The sequence below is a fragment of the Mobula birostris genome, chromosome 8 (assembly GCF_030028105.1).
Source record: "Mobula birostris isolate sMobBir1 chromosome 8, sMobBir1.hap1, whole genome shotgun sequence".
NCBI classification, from domain to species: Eukaryota; Metazoa; Chordata; class Chondrichthyes; order Myliobatiformes; family Myliobatidae; genus Mobula; species Mobula birostris.
Window position 1 is genome coordinate 103,255,827 of NC_092377.1, and position 12,586 is coordinate 103,268,412.

The 12,586-nt window shown below is 42.2% G+C and overlaps 1 protein-coding gene across 1 annotated transcript in view; it reads right to left on the bottom strand.

Annotated features, from left to right (window-relative positions):
- wdr27 (WD repeat domain 27) overlaps positions 1-12,364 on the bottom strand; it is a 292,507-nt gene extending 280,143 nt beyond the window's left edge. Inside the window, exons 1-4 of the mRNA XM_072266892.1 lie at positions 12,315-12,364; positions 10,343-10,529; positions 7,925-8,066; positions 129-253 (exon numbers count right to left, since the gene is read on the bottom strand). Of these exons, the coding sequence (XP_072122993.1) occupies positions 129-253; positions 7,925-8,066; positions 10,343-10,529; positions 12,315-12,364 (504 nt within the window). The remainder of the gene's footprint in view (positions 1-128; positions 254-7,924; positions 8,067-10,342; positions 10,530-12,314) is intronic.
- Positions 12,365-12,586: the final 222 nt, after the last annotated feature.

The window sequence follows — 12,586 nt, forward strand, 5'->3', positions numbered from 1 at the left end:
CTATGATGATCTTGTTAAACGGCAGAGAAGCCTTGAGGAGTTAATGCCCTATTCTTGTTTTTCTTATGCTTTTATCTCCAAGTTTGAAAATCAAGCAATGTTCAAACAATGCTATTGTTTACACTTACCTTACAGTTCAATACATAGATTTTGTTGTCTGCACAGGCAGCCATCATTTGGTCATCTGGACTGAAGCATAAGTATAGCACTTTTCCCAGCAGAGTTCCAACAACAGTTCCTCTAGGTACCAAGCCTGAAAGCATCAAGTTGAATCGTATCAACCCTTATCAAGCAACTAAATGTAATCATTATATGAAGTTACTCATAAGGGCTTGTATTTCTTTGATAGAGTAGCTGAAAGTCTTTGACCAGGTTCCAGTAGACAGGCTAGGTGAGGGGAATACTGCTTATGAGCAATTTCTTACAAGAAATGGCAAATGCAGTGTTAGCATTCACTTCACGAGGACTAGCATAGAAAAGCAAGAAAATAATGCTGAGGCTTTATAAGGCATTGGTCCGACCACAGAGTATTGTGAGCAGTTTTGGACCTCTTATCTAAGGCACTGGAGAGGGTCCAAAGGAAGTTCACGAGAATGATTCCAGTAATGAAAGGTTTAATCTATGAGGAGTGTTTGATGGCTCTGGGTCTGTATTCACTGGAGTTTAGAAGAATGAGGGAGATCTTGTTGAAACATATCAAATATATAACCTATCTTATGGTCTTCTAGAATGGGTTGAGAGGGATAATAAATCAGCCATGATAGAATGGCAGAGCAGACTTGACAGGCCGAATAGCCTAACTGCTCTTAAGTTTTATGGTAATATTGAAAGGCCAAGATAAAGTGGAGATGGAGAGGATGTTTCCTTTAGTGTGGGAATCTAGGATCAGAGGGCACAGCCTCAGAATAGAGGGACGTCCCTTTAGAACAGAGATGAGGAGGAATTTCTTTAGCCAGAGTGCTGTGCACTTCTGGAATTCATCACTGCAGATATCTGTGGAGGCTAAGTCATTAAGTGCATTTACAGCAGAGGCTGATGGGCTCTTGATTAGTAGGGGCATTAAAGGTTACGGAGGGAAGGCGGGAAAAAGGAGTTGAGAGGGATAATGAATTAGCCATGATTAAATGGCAGAAGAGATTCAATGGGCCAAATAGCCTAATCCTGCTCTTGCCTTTTGGTCCAAGATTATGTGAAAAGATTCAAGAGCACTCTAATTGTCAGTTGTTAGTACCATTTCATTGGGTCAGTTTTTGTTTCCATGTACAAACCCCATTCCCAGAAATGTTGGGATATTTTCCAAAATGCAATATAAACAAAAATCTGTGATATGTTAATTCACGTGAACCTTTATTTAACTGACAAAAGTACAAAGAAAAGATTTTCAATAGTTTTACTGACCAACTTAATTGTATATTGTAAACATACACAAATTTAGAATGTGATGGCTGCAACACACTCAACAAAAGTTGGGACAGAGGCATGTTTACCATTGTGTTACATCACCTTTCCTTTTAATAACACTTTTTAATCGTTTTGGAACTGAGGATACTAATTGTAGTAGATTTGCAACTGGAAATTTTGTCCATTCTTGCTTGATATAAGACTTCAGCCGCTCAACAGTCTGTGGTCTCTGTTGTCTGATTCTCCTCTTCATGATGCGCCATACATTTTCAATAGGAGATAGATCTGGACCGGCAGCAGGTCAGTCAAGCACACACACTCTGTGTCTACAAAGCCACGCTGTTGTAGCCCATGCAGAATGTGGTCTGGCATTGTCCTGCTGAAATAAGCATGGATGTCCCGGGAAGAGACATCGCCTTGATGGCAGCATATGTCTCTCTAAAATCCTAATATACGCCTCAGAGTCAATGGTACCTTCACATACATGCAACTCACCCATGCCGTGGGCACTGATTCACCCCCATACCGTCACAAATGCTGGCTTTTGCACCTTTCGCTGATAACAATCTGGATGGTCATTTTCATCTTTGGGAAGGAGAACTTGACATCCGTTTTTTCCAAAAACTAGCTGAAATGTGGACTCATCTGACCACAGCACACGGTTCCACAGTCTTTTGGTCCATCTGAGATGAGCTCGGGCCCAGAGAACTCGCCGGCGTTTCTGCATAGAGTTGATGTATGGCTTCTTCCTTGCGTAATACAGTTTCAAGTTGCATTTCTGGATGCAGCGACGGACTGTGTTGAGTGAGAATGGTTTTCCGAAGTACTCCCGAGCCCAGGTGGCTATAATTGTCACAGTAGCATGACCATTTCTTAGGCAGTGCCGCCTGAGGGCTCGAAGATCACGCGCATTCAACAGTGGTTTCCGACCTTGCCCTTTACGCACTGAGATGTCTCTGAATTCTCTGAATCTTTTCACAATATTATGTACTGTAGTTGTTGAAAGACCTAAACTCTCTGCAATCTTGCGTTGAGAAATGTTCCTTTTGAACTGACCAACAATTCTCTCACGAATTTTGGCACAAAGGGGTGAGCCATGACCCATCCTTGCTTGTAAAGACTAAGCCTTTGATGGACGCTACTTTTATACCCAGTCATGATACCTCACCTGCTACCAATTAGCCTGCTTAATGTGGAGTCTTCCAAACCGGTGTTACTTGATACTCTGTGCACTTTTCAATCTTATTTTAACTCTGTCCCAACTTTTGTTGAGCGTGTTGCAGCCATCAAATTCTAAATTTGTGTATGTTTACAAAATACAATTAAGTTGGTCAGTAAAACTATTGACTATCTTTTCTTTGTACTTTTGTCAGTTAAATAAAGGTTCACGTGAATTAACATATCACAAATTTTTGTTTTTATTGCATTTTGGAAAATATCCCAACTTTTCTGCAAATGGGGTTTGTATATTAGTTACTTGGATATAGCACTAGCACTGGTACGATCTGTAATTAAAAAAATAGAGTAAGTCCTTTTGACAACCACAGCAAGCTGTAATGGACGTCGACTGATGCCAGAGTGGGCAATAAATTGCACATGGAGCTCAATACATGTCAGGTGATAAATACAGAAGATGCCTTGCCTATCAACTTGGCTGCAGATGAATGACAAGATCAAAATATAGATTTAGGGTAAAATTTTGACAAACCAATATAGCGATTGTAAAGATGAACTAGTTTTTTGCATATTTGGAAATATCACTGTTTCTCAAGTCAAGCCAGTTTATTGTCATTTAACTATATACATGTATACTGTCAACAAGACATTTCTCTAGACCAAGATGTAAAGCACAGTAGTACACATAACACACATATAACACACAATAACTTGGGAAACTAAGAACTAAATCTACAAATGAATTATGCATAAGTAAATCAAGTAAAGTGCATAAATTAAATATTGTAGGGTACAGTACAAATTATCCTGTCACATTTCGAATGTGGTACGGCAGGGTGTTCAGAAGCCTAATGGCCTGAGGGAGGAAACTGTTTCCCATCCTTACCGTTCTTGTCTTTATGCATTGGAGCCTCCTGCCTGATGGTAGGAAATCAAAGAGAATGCTGAATGGATGGGTGGGATCTTTGATAATACTAAGGGCCCTGTGCATGCAGCACTCCTGAAAAATGTTCTCTCTGGATCGTAGGAAGACCCCTATGATTCTCTTGGCTGTACTCATAGTCCTTTATAGGGACTTCCAGTTCGATACTCTGCTGCTCCCATTCAAGATGGAGATGCAGCTTGTCAGGATCTTCTCAACGGTGCTCCTGTAAAATCCAGTTAAGATGGGGGTGGCAGGAGCCTCGCTAGCCTCAGTCTCCTCAGGAAGTGGAGGTGTGCCTTCTTATTCAGGGAGGTGATATTGAGGGACCAGCTGAGGTCATCCATGATGTTTCTGAAAACGTTTTAATGTTGTATGGTTTCTTCTATTACTACCTCCAACCACATCATAAACATTAAGTCAAACCATCAAATGGAAGTCAAAAACTGCAAATACTCAAAACTGTGCCAACAGAATCTGCTGGAAACACTCAGCAGGACATGCAACATCTGTGCAAAGGGAAACAGAGTTAGTATTTCAGATCAAAGCCTTCCATTAGAGCCTTCTGATAAATGGTATTTGGCTCTGTCCTCTTTCCACAATACTGTCTGACCTGTTGGGTGCTTCCATAAGTATGTCCTGCTTGATTGTGCATGTGATTTCACCACAACTAATAAATAAAGGAAATCTTCCTGCTTCTTGCTCATGATGACAAAAAAAAAGTTGATTCTACAATGTAAAAATAACTCTAGAACTAGATGGCGTAAAGAAGAGAGGGATGGCCGTTTAGAACAGAGATGAGGAGGAATTTCTTTAGCCAGAAGGTGATGAATCTATGGAATTCATTACCACAGGAGGCTGTAGAGGTCGGGTCACTGGGTGCATCTAAGGTGGAGGTTGATAAACACTAGACACTACAATACTACAGCACAGTACAGGCCCTTCAGCCCTCAATGTTGTGCCCACTGATATATTCCTTTAAAAGAAGTACTGAACCCCCACTACCCCATAACCTTCTATTTTTCTTTCATCCATGTGCCTGTCTGTGTAAAAAACTTACCCCTGTCTCCATTAAACTTCCCTCCCTTAACTTTGTACATATGCCCTCTGGTGTTTGCTATTCGTGCCCTGGGAAACAAGTACTGGCGATACACCCTATCTATGCCTTTCATAATCTTGTAGATCAAGTCCCCTCTCATCCTTCTACGCTCCAAAGAGAAAAGTCCCAGCTCTGCTAACCTTGCCTCACAAGACTTGTTTTCCAATACAGGCAACATCCTGGTAAATCTCCTCTGCACCCTCTCCATAGCTTCCACGTCCTTCCGATAATGAGGTGACCAGAACTGAACACAATACTCTAAGTGTAGTCTCACCAGAGATTTGTAGAGTTGCAACATGACCTCTCTACTCTTGAACTCAATCCCCCTATTAGCGACCTTGAGGGATGTATGGATTTGAACCCCAAGGTCCCTCTGTTCATCCACACTCTTAAGTAACCGACCATTAACCCAGTACTCAGCCTTCTGGTTTGTCCTTCCAAAATGCATCACCTCAAACTTATCTGGATTGAACTCTATCTGCCACTTTTCTGCCCAACTCTGCATCCTGTCTATATCCTCTTGTAACCTTCGACAACCTACAGCTCCAGCCACAACTCCTCCAATCTTCGTGTCATCCACAAACTACCTCACCCATCCTTCCGCCTCTTCATCCAGTTCATTTATAAAAATCACAAAGAGCAGGGGTCCCAGGACAGATCCTTGCGGCACTCCACTAGTCACCGACATCCAGGCAGAATACTTTCCTTCCACTACTACCCTCTGCTTTCTTCCTTTAAGCCAATTTTTTATCCAAACAGCCGAGGTCATGCCTCATGACTTTCTGGATGAGTCTCTCGTGGGGGACTTGTCAAATGCCTTGCTAAAATCCATGTAGACCACATCTACCACCCTACCCTCATCAATTTCTTTTTTTACCTCTTCAAAAAACTCAATTAGGCTCGTGAGGCACAACCTTCCCTTCACAAAGCCAGGTTGACTATCCTTGAGTAGACTGTACTTCTCCAAGTGCTAGTAGATCCTATTCTTAAGAATCCTTTCCAATAGTTTGCAGACCACCGACGTAAGACTCACCGGTCTATAGTTCCCAGGATTCTCCCTGTTATCTTTTTTAAACAAGGGAACTACATTTGCCATTCTCCAATCCTCCGGCACCTCCCCTGCAGCCAAAGAGGATTCAAAGATCATAGCTACTGCTCCAGCAATCTCTTTTCCCAGTTCCCACAGCAACCTGGGGTATATCATATCCAGCCCTGGGGACTTACCAATCTCGATGTTTTTAAGAAGATCCAACACTACTTTGTCCTTAATCTCCACAATGTCCAGCACACAGGCTTGTTCTATTTCGACCTCACCCTGATCAAGGTCCTTTTCACTTGTGAATACTGAAGCAAAGTATTCATTTAGGACCTCCCCATCCTCCTCCACCTTCAGGCACATGTGGTCCCTAAACTTCCTCCACATTACTTGTGTGCTTTCACCCTTGAACATCCGTTTCCAATTTACTCTCACTAGTTCCTGCCTCATCCCTTCATAGTTAGCCCTTCCCCAGTTAAGCACTTTCCCATTTTGTCTGTTTTTATCCTTTTCCATAGCTATGCTGAAGCTAAGGGAGCTGTGGTCACTCTCACCAAAATGCTCCCCCACCAAGAGGTCTGCCACCTGACCAGGTTCATTTCCCAGAACTAGACCCAGTATGGCCTCTCCTCTCGTCCGCCAGTCCACATACTGTGTCAGGAATCCTTTTTGAACACACCTGACAATTTCAGCCCTATCTATCCCCCTTGCAGTCAGAAGGCGTCAGTCAATATGAGAGAAGTTGAAATCACCCATAACTACAACTCTGTATTTCCTGCACCATTCTAAAATCTGCCTGCTTATCTACTCCTCGGTATCCCAAGGGCTATTTAGGAGCTTATAGACTACTCCCAGCACAGTGATTGATCCCTTTCTATTTCTGACTTCCACCCACACCACAACAGACACACAATAGGGTCTGCTTAGTCAGGGCATGAAAAGTTACTGGGAGAAGGCAGGAGAAGGGGACCGAGAGGGAAATGGATCAGCCCAGATCAAATGGTGGCGCAGACTCGATGGGCCAAATAGCCTAGGTCTGCTCCTTTGTCTGATGGTCTTATGAATTATTAATTGCAATGGATATAAAGCTGGAGAAAAATGTAAACAGGCAGGTCATTCTTTATTACTTATTCTCCAACTATACACTTCTTGCTGCCTTGATAAAGCAGACAACATAATCAGAGACCCGTCCTACCCAGGATATTCTTTCATCCCTTCACTCCCATCAGGAGAAGATACAAAAGCCTGAAAGTACATACCTCTAGACTCAAGGACAGCTTCTATTCCGCAGTTATAAGACTATTGAATGGACTTCCTCAACAAACACTCTTGATCTTACAATCTACCTCTCCATGGCCCTTGCGCCTTGTTGTCTGCCTACATTGTACCTTCTCTGTAACCAAAACACTATATTCCGCAATGCCATTGTTTTTGCTTTGTACTACCTCAGTTCACTGATGTAGAACATAACACAATACAGCACAGGAACAGGTCCTTCAGCCCACAATGTTCTGCCAAACCAATTAAGTTGGCCAACTGAACTAATCTCTTCTGACAACACAGTGTCCATTTCCTTCCATTTTCCTCATATTCATGTGCCGATGTAAATGTTCCTTGAGAGTCCCTAATGTATCAGCCTCTACAACCACCCCAAGCACCTACCACTCTATGTACAAAACATGCCCCTCACATCTTCTTAGAAATTACCCCCTCTGACCTTAAATGCATGTCCCCTGGAATTATACATTTCAACCCTGGGGAAAATAGATACTCCCTGTCTGCTCTATCTATGCCTCTCATAATCTTATAAATCTCAGTCAGATCTCCCCTCAGCCTCCACCACTCCAGAGAAAACAGCTCGTCTGTTCAACACTTATGATTAAATAATCCATATGAATGGTATGCAGAACTACACTTTTTATCTGTTCTTTGATAAATGCAACAACAATAAACTAATTTAGCAATATTATACAAAGTTACAAAAGTATAACAATTGTCATCCTGGACAATTAATTATGCTAATCAATTGACTTCATCCAGAAATTTAACAACTACAAAAGTGAAAAATTTATGTTCATCTTTGATCATTGAAACCACATAAAAATTAATAGCTTTCCCTTATGTCCAACTCTCACTGTAAAATGACATTTCCACTGTGCAAATTTTAAAAATAAGCTGCATATGCATTAATCCTCCCCAGTGATTACTATAAAATGAAACATGGCAAGTATGATCTGTCAAGCAAACAAAATTGTCATAATGCTGCAAAATTCATTAGAAAAATGAGTACCTTGCTGTATTCTCATTTGGCATGCTTCCATATCCCATATAATTACATAATCTTCAGCTGCAGAACACAGAAGTATTGGTTCGGAGTGGTGTCCAAATGTTAGAGCAGTAACTGACTGATGGTGGCCTTTTAATTCCAGGCTCTATATAAAGCAAATAAATTTACATTTAGGGTATTTGGACAGTCAAATACAGCAATATAAAATAAATGATAAAACATTAATCACAAAGGAACATCGGGATCTTGGAATGCACATTTACTGTTCCCTGAAGACAGGCAAATATAAAATAATTGTGAAGATACACAGATACACAGGCCAAGGCTTAAGGGTTAAAGGTGAGCAGAGGAGAGTGGAAGAATTTGCTTGTACCTGGTACGTCGTCTGGAATTCACCACTCAACAGAGTAGTTGAGGCAGAAATTCCCACATTTAGAAAGCCCCTAAATTGAGATGCCATAAGCTATGAGGCTAAGGAGCAAGAGTTAGGAGATGGGAATAAACGAGATAGCTTCTGTTTGGCCAGGAGGAACACAATGAGCTGAGTAGCCTCCTACAGTGCCTTCAGTTTATATATACAAGGATACAGAGCTGTGTCAGTTTATTCCAAATAAACTAATTATATAATATATTTGATAAAGTAGCACAAGTAACCATTGTGGAAAGTTTCAGGGCTATTTATTATTTTCTGGCACTTCCTGTATTACTTTAGCTGGATTCTCAGCCAGCTGAGGCAACAAATAAATTTTTTTCATAATAAATAGGTTTCAACATGCTGCTTCACAAGAATAAATTTCAAGTTAATTGAAGATAAATGAGTACCCTAACCCTACCTCATTGATCGCTAGACACTTGTGTGATATGTATCTGTTTTCTGATACCAAACCATTTCAATTAATAACATTCCTCACTCATGGAGCAGACAGTCTGAATGACCCGCAGCATAGTGGTCTCTTTGGCCCAGCGATTCTTTCACGCAACCCCCAAGAAAAACCATGCAATTGAAAACAGACAGAACCCAAAGTAGAGCAGTTTTGAACATAGTAATGGGTGTGTTGCACCCAGCAGGAAATTAGACCCTTAACATTTCCAACATTTTAATTTGTGCAAGTATTTTCCCCAGCTTAAAACTCCCACAAATGACAAAACATTCAAAAGTTATCTTCCACCTCACTTGTCTGAAAGACAGCTCTTATTAAAAGTACCATGTTTTCACAAACCCAGATTCCCTTGAGAATGTGTGATTTAAAGGGCCAGTACTCTAGATGCATTTTTTGCCCTGAGCCCTCTCACTTCCACTGACCTCAGATACAAGCTTACACACAAGGCTGGATTGCTTCATTTGTCAAGATCATGGCTATGACTGCTCTTCATAGCCACTGGATTACTCCAGATTGCCACTAATCAATGCCACATATGCAGAGGAACTGCTTGGAATGGAGCCTCCCCCAAACTGCATGCCTTTTCAGACTGCATTCATATGCTTACAGAGATCTCCCCGACAACCTCCTTCGTGGAGTGTCTGGCTGTAGTACCAAAACAGGCCTTGAATCTGCTACAGATCATTGCTCTTTGCTGTTCTGTCCTGGTCACTAATGCTTGGGACCACTCTCATCAATTTGCCAGATTGAAACACTCGCTTGCAGCTGGAAAATAGCAGCACATATTATGCCATGTCCCTCTAACAGATCATTGGAAAGATCCCACTCAAGAGCTTCAATCTCAGCAGCTCAAGGATTTACAAAAAATCAAAACAACCTGATATAACATACAGGGAAGCCTGACAATGTTGTTCTGGGAAGAAAACAGAAAATGCTGCAAATGCACAGGTCAGGGTGTGTATGTGGAGAGCTAATCGTCATTAACATTTTAAGTCAATGACTTGAACAACCAGTAAATTGTTTTAGAAATCTCGCCTTAGGTTGTACTGTCCTTTGGACTTTAATAAAAGTGTTTTTATGATTCCCAAATCGGTTTTAACATTATTAAACTATAATAAATTAATCTCTGGACATCTAAATCAGTTTGCAGTGGTTTTACCCACACAGAAAACTATTCAACATTAATCTTCTGCTTTCCCTCACTCCCAAAAAACTCAGAAGTTAATATAAACATGGAAGTGGTCTTTTACGTCACCATAGCCAGTGCCAAGAAAATCCCAATTAAATGTCTAGACAATACTGCTGGTGGAAATAGAATTCAGATTAGACAGAAACACATCACTCAGCATTACTGCAGTTAAAAAGATGATCTCTAGCTGCGCCCTGCTATTGTATATAACTGGCATTTATTTCATTAAAACTTTTTTCTAATTGAACAATATTTATAAGTAATAGTGATTTAAAAGATCTCTGTTTTAATTTAACGAGAGATAATGTTAAATTTTAACACATCTTTATTCTTTCTCCAAAGAACAGTTACCTGCAGAAGAGGATTATGGATATTCCAAACACACACGTCTCGTTTGTTATGGGGGAAAGCACAATATTGCCAACAACAAGCTAGCTGAACATCTGACAAAACAGTGCTAGTCTCAACACAATGCTTCTCTGTAACAGCTTCTTTTAAACAATCATTCTCCAGAATTTGATGAATAGTGGTACACATTCTAAAAGAAAAAATAAAAACCATTACCAAAACGAAACAAGTAAAGAGTCACTGGAAACCAATGTCAAACTAATAGCTTCTATACACCAACACAAGAGATTCTGCAGATGCCAGAAATCCAGAGAAACACACAAAATCCCAGAGGAACTCAGCAGGTCAGGCAGCATCTATTGAGAGGAATAAAGAGCCGACATTGCAGGCCAAGACCGTTCATCAGGTCTCAGTCCGAAAAACTGGCTCTTTCTTCCTCTTCGTCGATGTTGCCTGACCCGCTGAGTTCCTCCAGGACTTTTTGTGAGCGTCTAGAGACTGTTGTTACTTCAATAAAATGTCTCTGTCCATTTTACTCCAGAATAAGCAACCCAGGAATAGGGCAGGCTGAACACGGAGCAGATTGACACAAAAGGATGTCCTTCCCCCTTCTTTTGGGTCAGGAGTGACCACCAATCTCCCTAGGATAAAAGATTAGGAACTCATTCATCGGGGGTTGCTGGATGGCGCAGTAGCTCAATAAATAAACAAACAAAGACATGGAACACACACAAAATGCTAGTGGAACACAGCAGGCCAGGCAGCATCTATAGGAAGAAGTACAGTCAACATTTTGGGCCGAGACCCTAACCGTCAACTGTACTTTTTCCTATAGATGCTGCCTTGGCCTGCTGTGTTCCACCAGCATTTTGTGTGTGTTGAATTTCCAGCATCTGCAGAATTCCTCGTGTTTGCGTTTTTAAACAAAGGCATGGGCATGGTCAGCCAGTGGCCTATTTCCATGCTATACAACTCTGAGGGGACACGAGCAGCCGCAGATCCTGGAACACAGAGCAAACAATCTGCTGGTAAGACTCATTGGGTCAAACAGCACTGACGGAAGGAAAGAAATTGTTGCCATTTCAAGTCAAAATCTGCAACAAAACACCAATAACTTTTGCGCTCCTACTCGACCTGCTCGAGTTCCTCCAGTTCACTGTTCATGGGGCCAAACTGAATTTGCAGAATAGAAACACGTTCTGCAGTTCGCACACCATAGAGCAAATTTCAACCTTCCTCCCCCCAGAGTAGCATAGTGCTTAGTGCGACTCTACTAAAGCTCAGTGCCTGTAAGGAGTCTCTGTACGTCCTTCCCATGGAATGTGTGGGTTTTCTCTGAGTGCTCCCGTTGCCTCCCACAGTCCAAAGACATACCAGGTATTGGTCATTGTAAATTGTCCTGCGATTAGGTGAGGGTTGAGCAGGGCTGTCACGGGATGCTGGGGTGGCATGGCTCAATGGGACAGAGGGGCCTATTCCGTGCTGTATCGCCAAATAAATAGACTACTCAGCCAGCTAACATCTTTGATCCCAAACACACCATACTGGCCAGAGTGGTTCGTCTTTTTTTTGCATGACTCCCCTCTCCAACCCGATAAATTCCCCTAATATTAAAAGTCACAATCCACTGAATAGAGAAATAGGAAGGTTCTTCCCCGAATCTGATAGCATTTGGTACATATTAGAGACCTGGCGAGGATACAACACATCCCAACCCTTCTGGGTCAGACAGAGATGAAGGCACGTGACCGCCCGCCAACACGTGCGCGCGCCCGCACAACGTCTCGTGGGTGACGCGCGCGTGACCCAACCAAAGCGCCTGGCTGAGAGGCACGTGACACGGTTCCTACAAGGCAGCGGGGTGCTCGGGCGATCTCCGGCTTGGGATGATCGTTTGTGAAGGGGCCCCACGGTTCTCTTGTTGCATTCCGGCTCCCTTTCCTGGCTCACTCCCAAGGGCTGGATAGGTCCTCACTTCGTAGCACGTCCAGGCTGCGGCTTCCCTTTCTCCCCGCCGTCTCCCATGGCAGCGGCTCCACACAACAGAACGCCCCGAGGGCCAAAAATGCAGTCGAACGCGAATCGAAAGTGGATTCAAAATGTTAGTGGGCATCAGAGGTACACCAGGTGGTTGCATTTGGGAGAGACGGAGGGAGCACCTTGCGTTTCCAGTCAACATCTACACCCATCAGAGTATTTTTGACAAATTGCATACTTATTATTTGTTGGCATTTCCTGCACTGCAAA